The 19,368-nt window shown below is 49.1% G+C and overlaps 1 protein-coding gene across 1 annotated transcript; it reads left to right on the forward strand.

Moving 5' to 3' along the window:
• Nucleotides 1-25: 25 nt before the first annotated feature.
• Nucleotides 26-6,407, forward strand: LOC141936042 (olfactory receptor 14A16-like). The gene is made up of 4 exons (XM_074852768.1): nucleotides 26-992; nucleotides 2,568-2,706; nucleotides 2,862-3,022; nucleotides 6,115-6,407. The coding sequence occupies exons 1-4, from the start codon at nucleotides 26-28 to the stop codon at nucleotides 6,405-6,407; spliced, it is 1,560 nt and encodes a 519-aa protein (XP_074708869.1).
• Nucleotides 6,408-19,368: the final 12,961 nt, after the last annotated feature.

Below are 19,368 nucleotides of genomic sequence, written 5' to 3' on the forward strand. Positions count from 1 at the left end.
GCCCCCTCATGTCTAGAGGCAAGAGATGTCCAACAGCAGCTCCATCACTGAGTTCCTCCTCCTGGCATTCGCAGACAGACGGGAGCTGCAGCTCTTGCACTTCTGGCTCTCCCTGGGCATCTACCTGGCTGCCCTCCTGGGCAACGGCCTCATCATCACCGCCATCGCCTGTGACCACCACCTGCACACCCCCATGTACTTCTTCCTCCTCAACCTCTCCCTCCTCGACCTGGGCTCCATCTCCACCACTCTCCCCAAAGCCATGGCTAATTCCCTCTGGGACGCCAGGCATATCTCCTACTTGGGATGTGCCACACAGTTATTTTTCTTTCTGTTCTTGATGGTGGGAGAGTATTTCCTTCTCACCATCATGGCCTACAACTGCTACGTTGCCATCTGCAAACCCCTGCACTACGGGACCCTCCTGGGCAGCAGAGCTTGTGTCCACATGGCAGCAGCTGCCTGGGGCACTGGGTTGCTCACTGCTGTGCTGCACACGGCCAACACATTTTCACTACTACTGTGCCAAGGCAATGCTGTGGACCAGTCTTTTTGTGAAGTTCCCCAGATCCTCGAGCTCTCCTGCTCAGAATCAGACTATCTCAGGGAAGTTGGGCTTATCATTGTTAGTATCAGTTTTGACCTTGGATGTTTTGTTTTCATTGTGGTGTCCTATGGGCAGATCTTCCAGGTGGTGCTGAGGATCCCCTCTGAGCAGGGACGGCACAAAGTCTTTTCCACGTGTCTCCCTCACCTGGCCGTGGTCTCCCTCTTTATCAGCACTGTCATGTTTGCCTACCTGAAGCCCCCTTCCATCTCCTCCCCAACCCTGGACTTGGTGGTGTCATTTCTGTACTCAGTGGTTTCTCCAACATTGAACCCGCTCATCTACAGCTTGAGGAACAGGGAGATCACGAGTGCCCTGAGGAAACTGATTGGATGTGTTTCAGCAGCCAGAGACTGTCAAACTGTCTCTGCAAATGACTCCCACTGTATGTCATGACAGGCCAAGCATGTCTTTCCTTCTTTATATATTATTAATTTTTCCATTTGTGATGATCTGGTCTGCAAACAAATTCCATTATTCTTCCCCTCCTACATCAGTATCCACCTGTCTTGTATTACCCAGGGCCAATGTCTAAAGCAGGAGCCAGGCACTCTCTTTACTTAAGGAAAATAAACGAACCCGTGACTTCTTTGTCTTACATCCATCCTTACCAGGGCAGGAATAAACGGGGAATGAAAACACCTTTCTGGCTGCACCTGCTCAGGTCTCTTGTGCTGGTCTGGGGAGAGGGGATGGCACAGAGGGCTGCAGACCCCTCAGGATCTGCTGGAGAGGAGAGCAGGGGATGCAGGGTGCCCCTGACCTGCTTTTCCTTGTGCCATAGGTGCTTCCCATCTCTGGGGCTGACCCCTCCCTGCCCCCGAGGAGCTGCTGTGCCCTTCAGAGGCGCTGAGGCTGTGGGGTGAGTGCCCAGAGCACCCTGCAGTGGGCCCTGCATTGCGACCAGCCCAAATTGGGCTGTGCTGGGGACAGAGGTGGAGAGAGGGCAGGGGAGGTGGGAGAGCTTGAAGGGAGCTCAGCTGGGTTGGAATGAACCAGGGAATGAAAACCATCAACTTATACTGTGTGCCCACGCAGGATGAGGACTCAGACCAGGGCATTTGTGGTGCAGAGCCAGGGCTTGTGGAAATGATCAAGGACATGCAGGTGCAGGAGAGAAGAGGCTGGTCTGTGCCCTTGGTGGCATGGACAGACCAGGAAGGTGGCCCAGGGCCTTCATCACCCCCCAGCCTCTCTCATCAGCCATTTCCAGCACTGGCTGCTCACCCCAAGTTTATGGGTGAGTCTTTCTGCGAGTCCACCCTCCTGCTGGTCTCAGAGCCTGGATGGGGGGAATGGCCAGCCCTGCCTGGCCTCTCTCCTGGCCCAGACCCCTGTAGACCCTGGAGCAAGGCTGTCTGCAAAGACCAGAATGGGACACAGCTGGGTCTGGGCAGCAGTTGCATGCTGGGGGAGCTTCCAGAGCAGAATAGCCATGGGGATAAGGGGCAATGAAGAGATGGAACCCCTGCTGCAAAATGGAATCAACAAGTAGATCATTTGGCCCAAATTAGGGTAGTTAGTAGTGACAAAGGAGATTGGGATCGGCTGGTTGAGTGGCTACATATTAAGCGAGGTCACTCAGGGAAAATAGATCTCTGTTATGGGTGTCGGTCCTGGGGATGGCCTGTGCCAATGAAGATGTGTGAAGCAATTCTTATGGCTTGTCCACAATGTCAAGTGAGGCTTAAGATTAACCATCCAAATCAAGCACCAGCACAACATATTAAAGAAGGTAAGGCACTTTGGAGCACCTGGCAAGTTGATTATGTTGGTCCTTTAAAGCCATCTCATGGAAGAAGGTACATCTTGGTGGGAGTAGAGGTGGTATCGGGACTAACTATGGCTACAGCTGTTAATGTAGCTACTGGAGGCCAAACAGTCCGAGTTTTAAAAGGATGGTTTGGCATTTTGCCCATTTCTGAATGTATTCAGAGTGATAATGGGTCACACTTTACAGCTGCAGTGGTGCAAGACTGGGCACGAGGGGAAGGTATCGAGTGGGTGTTTTATACACCATATTACCCTCAAGCCAATGGCATGGTTGAGCGATATGTAGGCCAGCCTGTCATGGTGAAGTTGCTCTTAGTTGGCATTGTGTCTATGGTCCTGGTAAAATTTAGGGCTTTATATGCCTGGGAGGCTTTAGATAAAGGTGAGGAAACCCACCGAATTAGTGTCCAATGGATAATCCCTGATTTTTAACTCGATGCCCGGGTTTTGATCTGAGGCCTAGTTTTGTTTTTTTTATTAGGACCTCGGAGGAATGGATGATGTTGACATCTTGCCTGGCTGTGGGGATCCATATGGACAATCAAGATCCTGATGACAACGGGGTGGTGAAGGAGTCTTGTGAAATTGACAGCCCTCAGAAGAATATGATTGGACTTGGTGTTGTTATATTGGGCATTGATTGTTTGTTTTGTTAGAATGGTTAATCAGCCTTTTCAATTTTGACTGTATAATTACCTAGGGATGACAATCCATAATGAGCATGGAGACTCACCGGACCGCACTCCCTTTTAACCTTGGAGGCAAGAGGTGACTGCACCACCACTCCAAGGAAACCAGCCGAATCATGACTGTAGTCACGGGGTGGATTGTGGCAGGTGCATCCGCCCAGTGAAAACAGAGCTTCCTGGTTGTTGAAACGTGGCAGCTTTTGGCTGTCTTTGTTTTCAGGGTCTCGCGGTAGTTGAGACCTTTGACCAATGGGAGCCGCTATTGACTACAGGTCAGATTCGGTCTGGGTATAAACGGAATCCCTTGGGGGAGCCATTTTGAGCTCGTCCCCTGGAGCTGTATGCTGCGGTCAGGACTCTCCCCTTGGGTCAGGACGCTGCCCAAGGAAACTCCTCGAGGTACTTTGGGTCGGGACGCTGCCCTGAGCAGGTCCTCGAGGTTGAGAGCCCTCACTTTCTAGGTGAGTGATAGAGCGTTTTGGGTTGTCGTTAAACCCTAGGTAGTGAACCTTTGTTTACGTTTGGGGTTGTCGTTAAACCCCTAGGCTGTGAAGCTTTGTTTTATGTTTTGGGTTCTCGTTAAACCCACGAAGTGAAGTTTACATTTGGGGTTGCCGTTAAACCCCTGGGGTGTGAGGCTTTGTTTTACGTTTCGGGTTCCCGTGAAACCCCAGGAAGTGAAGTATGCGTTTGGGGTTGTCGTTAAACCCCCGGGGAGTGGGGCTTTGTAAAGTATTTCGGGTTATTGTTAAACCCCAGAAAGTTATTCTGTTCTCCTCTTGTGGACATCCGGATCTGTAATCTATGGAGAGCTGACTGGTGGTTTTATGAAAAAAATAAATCTATTTATTTTTTTAAATTGGTGGTGGGTTGCTTATTTGGAAGCCTCCGTAACAAGAAGGCAGAGCTGTCAAACAGAGAGACCTGGACAGGTTGGAAGAATGGGCCAGCAAGAGCAGGATGAAGTTTCACAAAGGGGTTTAGCCTAAAGCTTAGTAAAGTCCTGCCCCTGGGTGGGAATATCCAAAGAGCCCAGCACAGGCCAGGATCTGTGTGGCTGGGAGCAGCCTTGCTGAAAGGGGCCTGTTCCTGGGGGACAGCGAGCTGTAGATGAGCCAGCAGTGCACCGCTGCAACAACAACGGCAAACAGGCTCCTGGGCTGCATCTGCAGGGGCGTTACTAGCAGAGACAGGGAGTGGATCATCCCACTCTGCTCAGCACTTGTCAGGCTCCACGTGGAGTATTGTGTCCAGTTCTGGTCCCCACAATTAATGAAAGACGTGGACAGAAGGGAGCTATTTCAAAGGAGTGAGAACAATCATTCACTGGAAGAAACTCCACAAGGGACGTGGTGGAGTCCCCATCACTGAAGGTTTTCAAGAAGCAATTGCCCAGTGTGGTAGATAATCTCATGTAGGCTCCCTTTTGCACAAAATGTTGGACCAGATAACCTGTCGAGGTCCCTTCCAACCCGGGCTGGTCTATGAGTCTAGGATTGATTCTATGAAGAGCTCTATAGTTTAAGAGTGTTAAACTGCCCAGGTCCCAGGAGAGTCCCCTGTGCTGCCCCACCATGCTCCAGTATGTCCCACTGACCTCCAGGCAGGGGATGACCCGTTTACAACTGCGCTTTCAGCCTCATCATCCAAGTGGTGTTTTACCCATCTCTTTGTCGACCCATCCAGACTGGAATGGCCTAACTTGGGTACAAGAATATTGAGGGAGACCATGTCCAAAGGCTTCCTGAAGTGGAGGACACCCACTCTACCAATCCCATCACCTTTCAAAAGGGATATTCCAAAGAAATATCATTCTTCCCCTGTAACTTTCTTGCCAGTCTTCTGCCTGTTACACCACATACTTAATTTTTCTCATCTTTCATCTATTTGCAGTTGTTCAGGATACAATTACCATTTCTAAAGTCACCTTTTCAGATGCAGACTGTCTCAACAAAGGCACTTCCCATTATTCTCTGATTTACTCCTTCCCTTACTCTTTGTTCATTCAGACACCTCTCACTTTCTGATTTGACACCATGGACTTAAAAGTTTGCTTGGCTTTCAGTAGTTTAATTGTCTCCCTAGATAACACTTTAATTGTGTTTATATCTATCTTTTTGTATCTATCTACCTAAAACATTTCTCATAAGATTATCCGTTGTCGAAAGGCAACCTTGTTAGAGGCAGCTTGACCTTAGCATATCCTTGTGGAGTGTGTTTTACTACTGATGACATTTTAGCTTGCTTTACTTTGCTTTGCTTGCAATAAGGAGAAAGAATCTGTGCCTGTGTGCAGCCAGTTCTCTAAGGAAAGCAGGTGGCAGCTGGTACAAAGGAGCTGTAACCTCCAGCTGCAGACTGCAGTGGAGAAGTCTGATGTAAGGAAAAGTCCCAGGCAGCCTGTGAGAGAAATGGTGGAGTTGGGAAGGTGAGGGAGAAATTTGTCCATTCTGTTTCAGAGCTCGAGGAGCTGCTTTTCCATCCTTGAACTGCTTTTACACCCTTGGAAATTAAACTTCATTTTTATTTGAAACTCTTTGAAATCTTGACCTTTAACTACACTAGGAAACCACTTCAGTTATCTGTACAAGTCTTGAAGACTTGAAGAAATGTGCAGGAAGAGACATGGCTCCTTAGGACTTGCTTTATTTCAATGAGCCCCTCGTGTATTTGGTGTTGAGTCCTTGAACCTCAGGTACTGAGAGGAGATTGTACAAAACTCTCAAAGACTCCATGTAAAAAGCAAAACCCAAAGTACCTTGAAGCATTAACGAGTCCCACCAAGGACCATTAGTAGCAACGTCTCCCCAGGGACTCATTAGGACAGAAAACTGGATGCGATGATTGCAGGTAGGCAAAGGGAAGTGCAGGCAGCTCAGGTGCTGAGAAAAGCTGGGGTTTGTTTGATGACGCAGAAGACCAAGCCCTGACCCCCAGCCCCTGGGAAAGCAGATCATGTCCTTCACACATTGCTCAGGGCTCTTCTGGGGCCAGTGGGATGTGGGGTGGGTGATGCTGAGTGAAGCACAACTGTGTGTCGAACAGCAAATGTTAATTTATGGCCCCCTGATGAAAAGCATCTAACATCTTTTCGCTTTGTCATCAAAGAGCACCATGAAAACATCCCGGGTTTCAATGCACTGAAGGGCTGGACCTGGCATTTGCCAGACGGTAATTTGTGGTCTTTTGGTTCAAATTCCAAACTTAGTCCTAATAAAAATCAACAAACTGTCACGTCCATGTACTCCGTGCAGCTCCAGTACTTCCTGAATGAAGAATCACTAACGTTCCACAGTATCCAATTTCGGCTGCAGCCTGATCTGGAATTTCTGAAATAATTGCAGATTTAAAAAATGATGAATTATTTCCAGAACTCACTTCCTAGATAATTCTCCTGTTTGGCCAGTCCATAAAGTAGATGGGAAATGACATTTAATAATTGATTATCAGCGCTTAAATGCCAATACAGCCCCATTGACAGCTGCAGTTCCCAGTATTGCAACTTTAACATCTACGCTACAAGCTGCTGCACATCCTTGGATGACTGTAGTAAAGAACTATTTATGATGACTTATCTTTTGATTATATCCTATATCGCGAGTTACAACCTACACCTATCGAGGTGCACCTAACCATAATCAAGCAACTCTTCCAAAACCCTGATTTAATCAACCTTCTGCAACAAGCACAAGAGACCAGACCAAAAGCTCTTATCACAGTCCAGCATGATATAAAAGAAATGTTAATGAGAGTCAAAGGGATGGAGAACACCAATGGTGGGAAGTCCTATTTGGGTGGTCACCAAGAGCAGCAGGACTGTTTCATTCCATGCTTCACCTGGTCGTGATTTTCCTAACTCTAATGTTAATGTGTTTACTGCTTATAGTAGTATTATATATTAAGGTTTGGAGGATGGTTAAACAGATTACGCAGTTGCAAAAGTTTCCCCATGTGTATACTTCCCCAAAATAATGATTTTTTTTTTTATTATTTATTAATAGAAGCTATTCAAACACAAAATTCCCTCAAATTGTAATTGGATTACAGCATTCTCTGTTTATAGGCATAGAGGCAAGAGGCAACAGCACTGCCACTCTATGGATAAGAGAAACTGGTTTTAGTCATGGGGTGGATTGTGGTGGTGCAATTACTGACTCCCCTCCCCTTCAACTCCTGGGCCACATACCAACCTGGGGAGATAAGAACTGCTGATGGCAGTACTTAGAGTGTTAAGATGCCCCTTTGATGAGCCTGGCTCTGCCTTCCTTATCACTTGGGAACGGTTATAACAGCCCATCACCTGGGAGAACAATAACAGAATTGCACACCTGTCCGAGCTAGGCCAGAGTCATAATTACAGCTCAAAAGTCAATTATCTTGGACCCTATAAACAGCAGCCCCAAGTGAGACCCTTTGAGTTCTCCTGGATCGCAGCGGGCCTGTGAGCAGCATCTCCCCTGAGCTGGGACGCCTCTCAGGCATAAACTCCTCCAGGGATCATCCGCTGATAGAGCCAATGGAAGCCAGGGCAAATGGCAAATTGAGACCTGCTCAAGTCTCAGTTATCCCCCATTGAGGAATTCTGATGCATTGTGAGTATTTACTCCAAACTCGAGAACAGGGAATTTTTTACTTTGAGCTGGTTTCTCTTTCACCCACTCGCTCTCTGCTTACTGATGTGTTTAGGTATACACAGTTGTTTTCATGAGTGTTGGGACACATATTTTACTGGATCCAAATACTTTTGTCTGTCTGTGTGTTTGCACGTTTTGTATGTGAATGCGCATGTATATATGTATAGATTTAAGGTACCATATATAACGTCAGTGTGAATCTTGTCATCTTCGATTCTGTAGTTAAGTCACTATTTCAATCATTTCATTCAATATTTTACTAAATTATTTTGTAAATCTTTAAATTGGTTAATGATTAAGCATTGCTAGTCACTAATAAATTTTGATTTGCTGCTAAATCATTACCGTGTTAATACTTCCATCCACAACAGAACCCAGCGTTGGACACAGTGCTCCGGATGGGGTGTCACGAGAGTGGAGTAGAGGGACAGAATCACCTCCCTTGACCTGCTGGTTATGGGTTTTCTAGGCAGCCCAGGGTATGGTTGGCTTTCTGGGCTGTAGGCATACATTGCTGGCCCATGTCCACCTTTTGACTCACCAATATCCACAAGTCTTTCTCTGCAGGGCTGCTCTCAATCCATTTGTCTCCCAGTCTTTACTGACAGTGGGGATTTCCCTGACCCACGTGCAAGATTTGGCTTTGTTGGACTTCGTGAGGTTTACAGGGACCTACTACTCAAGCCTGTCAAGGTCCCTCTGGATGTCATCCCTCCCCTCAAGTGTATCAACTCTCCCACTCACCTTGGTGTCATCTGCAAACTTGCTGAGGGTGCACTCAATTCAACTGACTATGTCATTGATGAAGAGATTAAATAGTACTGGTCCCAGTATGGACCCTTGAGGGACACCACTCATTGCTGGTTTCCACTCAGACATTGAGCCATTGACTAGAACTCTTTGGATGTACCCACCCAGCCAGTTCTTTATCCATCTAAGAGTTAATTTGTCAAATCTGTACATCTCCAATTTAGCAGCAAGAATGTTGTGGGGGACCATATCAAAGGACTTACAGAAGTCTAGGTAGTGACATGTGCAGCTCTTCACTTGTCCGCTGATGCAGTTACTCCATGGTAGAAGGCCACTAGATTAGTCAGGCACAATTTGTCCTTTTTGAAGCTATGCTGGCTGTCTCTAATCACCTCCCTCTCTTCCATATGTTTTGAAATGTCTTCCAGAAATATGTCCTCTGTGATCTTACATCTTTGTACAACACAAACATGAACTTCTGACCTCGTCATTCAGTGTCCCTCTGTGGATGGATAAACAACCTGTACAAGCTGGAGTGACAGTCCAGTGATGGAAGTGGTAATTGTCATTGGCTGGTCTGTGACAGTTGTCTTGGGGCAGCTTCCCTGGGGTGTACGATGAACACAGGCTCAGCCCAGATCCTGCTCTGCTGGTCCTTCCTGTGCCCCTCAGAATGTCTGGCTGTGCAAGGACACTACCACACGGTCCCACCTCTGTACTCAAACAGTTTAGCTGTTCAATCATGTATGCCTCTCAAGGGCACCTTCTTTGGCTTGTTCGTGAGAGAAAAGTTGGAAGAAAAAAGGGGGCTTATAAGAATATGGGGACAATCGTCTTAGCAGGACCTGTTGTGACAGGACAAAGAGTAATGGTTTTAAACAAAAAGAGTGGATTCAGACAAGATATAAAGAAGGTATTTTTTACAATAAGGGTGGTGAAACACTTGAACAGACTGCCCAGAGAGGTGGTAGATGTCCCATCCCTGGAAACATTCAAAGTCAGTTTCAACAAGGCTCTGAGCAACCTGATCTAGTTGAAGGTGTTCCTGCTCATTGCAGAAGGGGTGGACTAAATGATGTTTAAAGGTCTCTTCCAACCCAAACTATTCTGTGATTCTATAATTCTATGATAAGAACACCTAAATGTTCAGGCACTGCCATCAGGAGATCTCCTTGTATAATGGAAACTGTTATGGCAATGAACTCTATCCCAGAAGTGCCCATTGCCTGTCCCTGTCTGCAGTCACAGGACTGCCACACAAAAAGACTGTGACCAAGCTGTAAGAACAGTCCTTCCTTACACTGCACAGGGGCTCAGAAGGAGAGTGTGGAATTAGAAAGCGAACAGCTCTGGAAAGACCAAGTGCTGGTGCTGCCTGGCAGTGCTACTGTGCTGGGACTCTTTTCCCCTCCACCTCTGCACAAAGGCACTGTCCCTGCAGGCCCAGAGAAAGTCTCAGAAAAAGGATCTCAGATAAAAGTGTCACTGAAGGGTCCTTTATTTTCTTAAATGCACAGAGATCATGGCTCTCATTTCAAGTCTCTGGGAAACACTAGAAAGGTAGATACTGAAATACAAATGGTATGAAAAATGACATTTCTTTGTGCACAATGTTATTACAAGTAAAAGAGCAAAAAACCTTCACCACCAAAACGTCCAGAAGACAGGCTGAGCCCGTAATGAGAAACATTATGAGTAATATGCATAAGTAATGGGCAGTTTCTTACTCCATGAGAAGTTCTAGTCATCGGTTTCCTCAGGGCATCCTTGACTTCTTTGTTTCTCAAATTGTAGATGAGGGGACTCACAGCTGGGGGCACCACTAAGGACAGAACTGCCACCACCAGATCGAGGGATAGGGAGGAGATGGAGGGGGGCTTAAGGTGGGAAAACATGGAGTGCTATCAAAGAAAAAGACCACAGCCAGGTGAGGGATGCACGTGGAAAAGGCTTTGTGCTGTTTCTGTTCAGAGGGGATCTGCAACACAGCCCTGAAGATCTGCACATGTGAAAAAATGAACATAAACCACCCAAAAGCTAGTAAGACACTAATCAGAAGCCCAGCTTCTCTGAGGTAGTCATCTGTGCAAGAGAGCTTGAGAAATGGGGGAATTTCACAGAAGAACTAGTTCAGGGCATTGTCTTCACACAGTGGTATGGAAAATGTTCTGGACATGTGCAGGAGACAACTGAGGAACCCACTGCCCCAGGCAGCTGCTGCCATGTGGACACAAGTCCAGGAGGGTCCTGTAGTGCAGGGGTTTGCAGATGGCAATGTAGCGGTTGTAGGACACGACAGTGAGAAGGAAATACTCCCCTACCATAAAGAAGAGAAAGAAAAAGACCCGTGTGGCACATCCTGCATATGAAATGGTCCTGTTATCCAACAGGGAATTGTCCATGGCTTTGGGGAGAGTGGTGGAGATGGAACCCAGGTCAAGGATGGAGAGGTTGAGAAGTACATGGGGGTGTGCAGGTGGTGGTCACAGGCCATGGCGGTGATGATGAGGCCGTTGCCCAGGAGGGCAGCCAGGTAGATGCCCAGGAAGAGCCATAAGTGCAAGAGCTGCAGCTCCCGTGTTTCCATGAATGCCCGGAGGAGGAACTGGGTGATAGAGCTGCTGTTGGACAGTTGTTCACTGTGGTCATAGGAGATTGTTAAAGGAGGAGAAAATATTGACAAGTGAGGGCAGACTTCTTTGAGTCAATCCAATGGTATTTCCCAAAAAATCAAAATTAGTTCTCTTTCTTTGGAAGAACTTCAACATTCATCTCTGTTTTATGAGTTCAGGTTTGTGCTGCTGAGTGAGGGCTCTTTCTTTGAAGGGTGATTCACAGAAAAAAGACTCTACAACTCGAATAGAGTTATAAAGCAGGTATGCTTTACTCCGACACCAGGGTGCAAGGGGATTTGTCCACAAAGCTTGCACCCCCACCGCACATTTTACCAAAAACTTACAGAGTGTGGATATACATATTCACTGGATTACATAACACAAACATACATATGCATGAGTGAGGCTGGGTTAGCTCTAGAGGCTGGGGTCAGCAGTTTATGTTCTCTTTGCACCTGCGCATTGCCTCCTGGTGGTTATCTCCAGGAGGTCTTTTAGAGGAAGGCTCGTAGTCTTTCTCACCTTGTACTTTTCCTCGGAGCATGCGCAGATTCTCTTGACCAATTTCTTGAAAAACAAGAATGTTTTCAGCTGGTTTACCCACTCAATCTTATCTAAAAGTACCAGTGTATCCACTTCTACTGTCCATATATGGCTATCTTATTCATTACCAAGACTAAACTAGTTAAAACACATCTGCTTTCCAAGGACAAAAACATAATATTTTGCTAAACACTGCAGTTCTTGGCAGATTTTCACAGTAAACTGCTTTGTTTTGATGAACACAGCAGTCCTTGGTAAAATTCCACAGAACAGTCTGGGCAAGCAGGATTATTAACAATATTCAAAAATACTATAAGTAATACTATAAGTTGCTATAAGTAAGTGAATAAGTTGCTAAGCAGTTTGCTAAAAGTGAGCAAGTAAATAAGTCTCAAAACAAATAATCATTTCTCTGTATCAAGGAGCAGACGACATCTCTCACATTGCTCTCAGCCTGAACATGGGGGAGCCCTGAGGGACAAAAGGGCTCCCTGTGCCCCCGTGCAGAGTCAGGAGAACAGCAGGTCTGCGCATGAGTGACCTGCTGGTCACCATGCAGGTGCCCCGAGCTTATTACACCTCTCTCTGCTGGAGGATGATCTCACTAACTACTTACCTGAAGAAGAAACTGGAGTTTGTGAGCTTGTGTCACATCCCAGTTTCTCAGGAAGTCAACTCAGTTTTGCTGATTCATGTCAGGATTAAGTTGAAACAACATCAGGAATTCTTTAATTCAAAAATTAAACTTTTATTTGTTCACAACAGATATTGGCACAAAAGTTTGTCAGTAAGCCTTGCAACCTCTGCAACAAGCAGTAAACCTCATGACATGCACCGACAAACCGCAAACCTTGTAACATACCACAACAAGCAGCAGATCCCATAACATACACCAACAAACCGCAGTCTTACAACACACACCAACAAGCCGTAAACATGCCCCAACAAGCCTTGCCTTATACGCAGGGATACAAGGATAGACAATGAGAAGGAAAGAGAGAAAAGGAGAGTGAGATAGAGGCAGGGAGGGAGAGAGAAAGACCTAAAAGAAAGATTTCACCAGTCCTGGTTCTAGCATTGGTCCAGTCAGTCTCCATGTCCACTTCTGGAGGGGTGCACCACCCAGGACATTGACTCGTGTCCTTTTATAATTCCTTGCCCCTCCTCCAGAAAGGCACTTGGACTCATTAGGCTAATTAGGCACCATGCGCATTCTGTGAGTCTAGAATTCTCCTTGCTTTGATGCATGTATAGTTTGTACCTTTGAGGTTTCTGGAATTGAGTTGGAGAGTTTGGGGGTCACTGGGAAGTTACCGCCCCCTTCCCTGCACGTATGACCATTGTCTGACCTTTCTTCTCAGCGCATGTGTCATGAAAGTGGATCTTTACAGAGTGGCTTGAGTTAGGGAAGTTTGGTTTCAGAGAAGTGTGATCCCACCTCCATTTACCCCATTCTCTCACAGCGTCTTCCTGCCGTTGCTTGCACAACCCTAGCATGTCCACAGATATCACCTTCTTTACCAAAGTCATTTATCAGATGTTTGAGACGTTAACTACAGTTTCATCAGACCGTCACAGCACCACCACATTGGAGGAACCAACAACACTACCACCACCACCACCATGGAGGAACCACCAGTACCAGCACCATGGTGCAAGCAGCACCACCACAACTCTGGAGGAACCACCACCACTGTGGAGAATTCACCACCATCACCACTAGGGTGGAAGAACAAGCAAGACAACCACCACTATGGAGTAATAACCACCAGCATGTCCTCCACTATCACCATGGAAAAAACACAGCCACTGGGGAGGAACTACCACCAGCACCGTCAAAATCACCACCACCACGGAGGAAACACCAGCATCACCAGCACTGTGGAGGAACCACCACCACAACCACCATCACCACCACTGTCAAGGAAGTACCACTACCACCACCACTTCTGTTGAAGAAACACCACCAGCATGACCACCACCAGCACCACCATGGAGGAACCACCACCACTACCACCATCGTGGAAGAACCACAAACACTACCACCATGATTACTGTGGAGAAATCACCATTATCACCACCATCATCACCACCATCACTGCCACTACCGTGGAGGCACCACCAAGACCACCACAACCACCACCCTGGAGATACCACCACCACTGTGGAGCAACCCCCACCACATACACCACAGTGGAGAAATGACCATGACCACCACCAGAAGCACCTAGGAGGAACCACCATTTGCATGACCACCATGGAGGAATCACTAGCACGAAAAACATGGTGCAACCATAACCACCCCCACTGAACAGGAACCACCACCATCACCAGTACCATGGAGTAACCACCAACACTGCCCCACCTGCATTGTTATCACTGTGGAGAAACAACACCACCTCCACTGTGGAGAAATCACCACGAGCACCATGGAAGAACTACTACCACCATGAACACCACCACCACCACTACGCTGTAGGATCCACCATCAGCACCAAGGCATACACACCATGGAGGAACAGAAACCTCCACCAAAACCATGACCATGAAGGAACCACCACTACCAGCATCTTGGAGGAACCACCACCACTGCAAAAGAATCACCACCAACATTGTGGAAAAACCACCATCACCACCATGGAGGATCTAACATGATGAAGACCACACTACCACCATGGAGAAACCACCACCACCATAGAGTATTTCAGCACCAGGGTGGAGGAACAACCACCACTGTGGAGTATTCAGCACAACCATAACCTCCAATACCACTGTGGAAAAAATCATCACCACTGTGGAGGAACCACCACCAGCATCAGCAAGAACACCACTACCATGAAAAAACCCTCAACACCATGGAGAAACCACCAGCAGCACCACCACCACGACCAGAACCATGAAGGAACCACCTCCACTACACCCAAACTTGGACTGAACAGGCTGCGAAGGGTTAGTGAAACCCAGGGAGAGCATTTCCTCCTGGCCAAATCTGTTTGGCATTCCTAACTTGAACCTAACAAATGGTCCTAACCCTAACCTTAACCCTAACCCCTAACCCCTAACCCTAACATTAATTGTAACCCTAACATGAACCCTAGCCTTAACTGTAACCCTAACCCTAATCCCTAACCCTGACCCTAACCCTAATCCAAACCCTAACCCTAACGCTAACCATAACCATAACCCTAAACATAACTGTAAACCCTGACGCTAACTTTAACTCTAACAAATGGTCCTACACCTAACCCTACCCCCTAACCCTAACCCTAAACTTAACCCTAATCCCTACCCTTACCCATACCCCTAAACCTAACCCTAACCCCTAACCATAACCCTAACACCTACCCCTAACCCTAACCCTAACAGTAACCCTAACACTAACCCTGACATCTAACCCTAAACTTAACCCTAACCCAAACCCTAACCCTAACTGTAACCCTAACTCTAAAACCTAACCCTAAACCCTCATGCTAGCACTAAATTTAACCCTAACCCTACAGGCCCTAACTCTAACCCCAATGGCCCTAACCCTATCCCAAAGGCCCTAACCCTAACCACAATGCTAAACCTAAATGGGCCTGATAACTCCAAACAGAGAGGTATGGTGCTGGTGGGGAATTGCCTTTTGCTATGGCTGTGGGCGGTCTCACAGCTGCCTGTAAGACCACTGTGGGGTGCAGGCTGGTGCTCTATACATTTCCTTGTCCTTAGGTTGATAATCTGACTGAATATTTCAAAAAGCTCTGACTGACTGAGTGAGGGGAGGAGTCAGACGTGTGCTGGGACTTATCCATGTCCACCTGAGCCACACCAGCCAAACCCAGTCTGCTCTGTGTGTGTCATGTCAAGGGATGGGGAAGGGGGTGGTGGTGGATGTAAATGTATTGAATGCAGTAGGACCCGAGCAGGATGCACATGGTATGGAATAAGGGATGGGGATTGCACTGGGTCTGACTGGGATGGAGTTAATTTTCTTCTCAGCAGCCCCTGTGGTGCTGTGCTTTGCCTTGGTGCCCAAACCAGCTTTGATAACACCCCAACATTGTAGCTATTGCTGAGCAGTGCTTGCACAGTGTCAAGGCCTTCTCTATTTCTCCCTCTGTCCTGGCAGGGAGGAGGCTGGGGGCGGCAAGAGGCTGGAAGGGGACAAAGCCAGGATAGCTGACCCCAACTAACCAAATCGATACTCCACACCAAATGATGTCATGGTCAGCAATAACACTGGAGGAGTGGGGTTGTTCTTCAAAGTATCCTTTGCTCAAAGCTTGGCCGGACATTGATCTCCTGCTCTGCATGGTTACTGCTTCACTTACTAAGCTGTCTTTATCTCGACCCATGAGATGTTTTCCCTCACTTTTCTCCTTCCAGTTTCCTCCCCCATCCTGCTGGTGGGGAGTGAGCAAGTGACTGGGTGGGGGCTGCCACACGGGGTTACCCCACCATATGAACACACAGCAACTAGGTTGGTACGTGCTCGTGTGGTCACTGGTGCCTGAGTAGGTCACTGGCTGGGAGCTGGCACATGGCTTGTGTAAGTGCTTGTGACATTGCTGGTGCCTGAGTAGCTGATAGGCCAAGCGCATGCACATGACTTGTGTCAGAGCTTGTGAGGTCACTTGTGCTTTCATATCTCGTAGGCAAGCACATAACAAGTGGAGGGATGTGTGGTGGTCAGGTCACTGGTGTCTGTAGCTGATAGGCAAGAGGGAGACAAATGCATTGGGTGTGTGCTTGTGATGTCACTCTTGGCTGAATAGCTGATTAGCCAGGACCAGGTGCATGGCCTCTACAGGGGCATGTGAGGTCACCAGAGGCTGAGTACGTCAACAGTGGGAACATGGCAATGGGTGTATATGTACTTCTGAGGTCACTGGTGCCTGAGTAGCTGACAGGGCAGGAGCAGGCATCTGGCATTGTACTGGTTTTGGCTGGGGTAGAATTAACTTTGTATTTAGTGAAATAATGAGTGAGGGACTGTGTGGGGCTGAGCTGCTGTCTGGGATTAAATCACAAGTACATGTAGGTTGTTTTGAGGTCACTGTGCCTGAGTAGCTGATAGGGCAGAAGCTGACCCATGGCTTGTGTCTGTGCTGATGAGGTCACTCATGCCTGAGTAGCTCATAGGCCTGGAGTAGGCCCATGGCATGTGGAGGTGCTTATAATGTCTCTGCTGCCTGAGTAGAGCTGATAGGCCAGGAGTAGGCCCATGGCTGTGTGTGAGCTTGTGATGCCACTGGTGCCTGAGCAGCTGATAGGCCAGGATCTGGCACATAGCTTGTGTAGGTGCTTCTGATGTCACTAAAATGATATTCAGACCGTGCCCAAATATGGCTTTTTGGAAGAACCATCACCAGCAGAAGTCCATACACCACACACATGTGTCACAGTGTGACTCATGCACACACAGCAGTGACAGTAGGAGGGTGTGAGGTCACTGTCAGTGTAACTTATGAGCACACAGCGGTGGCCATAGGAGGGTGTGAGGTCACGTCACTGATGGCACCCCGTGGCCGTGGGGCTCAGCGCAGAGTGGCCTTGTGCATCAGAGGGACGTCACAGGGGCTGGGACCTGCCTGGCCGCGTGTCTGCAAGGTCTAAGGAGCAGCCCCTGCGGCCCTGGCTGGAGCTGTCAGGTTGGGGGTGGCTCGGGGGCATCACAGGGATGTGCCTGGGCTCGGCGCCAGGAGGAAACCACAGACTTCCTGCCCGGGCGCTGCGGGGGGAGCGCAGGGAACGCTGCGGGGCCACGTGGGCTGTGGTTTGTGCACCTGCAGGCTGCAGCTCCTGAGCCACCCGTGGGGAATAACGGCCCCTCGGTGACATGCTGAGAGTCAGGGATATGTCTGAGCTGTGTGTCTGCTGCCAGGACAGGGACATAGCCCAGCTCCAGCTCCATCTCATTTGAAGGGACCTTCCATGGGGCTCTCCAGGGAGTGATGGGTGAGTCAGTGCTCCTGGGATGGGGCTCTGGCCTGGGCTAAGGCCCTTTCCCACCTGCTGCTCCCAGCACAGAGGGGTCTGAAGCAGGGGCAGGGGCTGTTTCCTTCCCTTCCTGACACAGCCCCTCGTGCAGTCCCAGCCCTGTGGTTCCCATGTCATGGGGATGGCTGGACACTCGCACCTTGGGCTCGTGGTTGTGCCCGGTATAAGAGATGCTCAGTGCTCCTGGTCCACACAGCAGGGTTCAAGGCATGAAAAACCCATTTCCCCCACTACAACCTGCCCTGTCCTGTGACGCCCCACCGCCACAGTGACGTGACACCTGCAGCGGAGCCATCCCTCATATATGGTCATGAATGACACTGGAGAAGTTCATTGGAGGGCTGGGCTGTGTCGGAGGGGAGATAGCTCCCGATAATGTCTAAAAAGGGGCTGCTGCTTTGATTGGCTCCTCCTGTAACTGGGCTGGCTTCTGCAGAGATATATTGCCCTCCCATCATCATTGTCCCCACAAGTCCCCAGGAGCTGTGGCAGGGAGTGTGGCGCAGCAGGGACGTGCTGGCAGGGCAGGAGGCTCAGGATGGGCACAGAGGGACTCCTGTCCCCTCAGATGCTGTGGTTGCTCCTCTGGGTACAGCTGTGCAGGGGTAAGTGCCATCTCCCTTGTCCCACAGCACAGGGCCAGCGGGTACCAGCGTGGTGATCGGGATCTGTCAGGGAATGGGGATTCTTTGAAGGTGCTACTGAGACGAGGGGCAGAACGTGCTCAAGTCCCTGGACCCTGTGCCCACCTGAGTGTGAGAGAGTATCATCTCCTTCTCCAAGGTTCCAGTGTTTAGGGCGGCTTGTGTCTGGCTGGATTCATAGACACCCTGTCCTGGGGTACCCTTTTGGGACCCCCTGTTCCCTAGCACTGTGCCTCTGGAGCTGGTGGTGGCCTCGCTGGTGATGGCAGCACCCAGATATCCCCCCAGGGCACTGCCAATCTCAGGTGCCCCAAAGGTTTTGTGTGCTGCTCCCTGCCCCCTTGTTCCAGGGGAGCCCTGACCCCACAGGGACAGTTTGTACTGCATCGAGAGAAGGGGACCAGAGCATCTACTGTAGAGGGACATCCTGCCTGGGGGGCCAGACCCAGTGCAGGGACGGGGATGACACCCGGGGTGAGGAAGGGATGTGGGTGGGGGACCCTCTGGATTGTCTCATTGGGAAAACGGAAATCCCTGGGCATGGGGGTGGGTTTGGATGGTGCCGGGGCAGGCAGTTTGCATGGGAAGCTGCAGGCCTGGGTACATGGGGCTGTTCAGGGGGTGCTGGGGAGGAGCAGGTGCCCAGTGCAGGGCTGAGCAGTCTATGGGTGGCCATGAGCAGGAGGCAGGTGGCCACTGGGCTGGGAAAAGATGCCTTGTGTGGTGGGATTGTGAATGACAGCAGGTCTGGAGCTGGACACCCCCAGCCTTACACAGGCCATGTGGATAGAAGGGACCCCTGAACTGTCCTGGGGCAGCCTGGAGGGAGTGGGCTCCCACCCTGGTACCTCTGACTCTACCCAGACCCACAGTGCTGGGGCTTGGTGCTCTCCTGACTCATCCCATGTTGGTGTTCAAAGGTGCTGCGGAGGTGAGGCTGGCGGATGGCGGCAGGCGCTGTGCTGGGAGAGTGGAGATGAAACACAGGGGCCAGTGGGGGACCGTGTGTGGTCTCTTTTGGGACATAAGCGGTGCAGCAGTGGTTTGTAAGCAGCTGGGCTGTGGGTCTGCTGTTGGAGCTTCTCAGTATGGAAACTTTGGTGAAGGATCTGGCCCTGTTTGGGTGCATGT

This window comes from Strix uralensis, chromosome 31 (genome assembly GCF_047716275.1).
Source record: "Strix uralensis isolate ZFMK-TIS-50842 chromosome 31, bStrUra1, whole genome shotgun sequence".
Lineage (NCBI taxonomy): Eukaryota > Metazoa > Chordata > Aves > Strigiformes > Strigidae > Strix > Strix uralensis.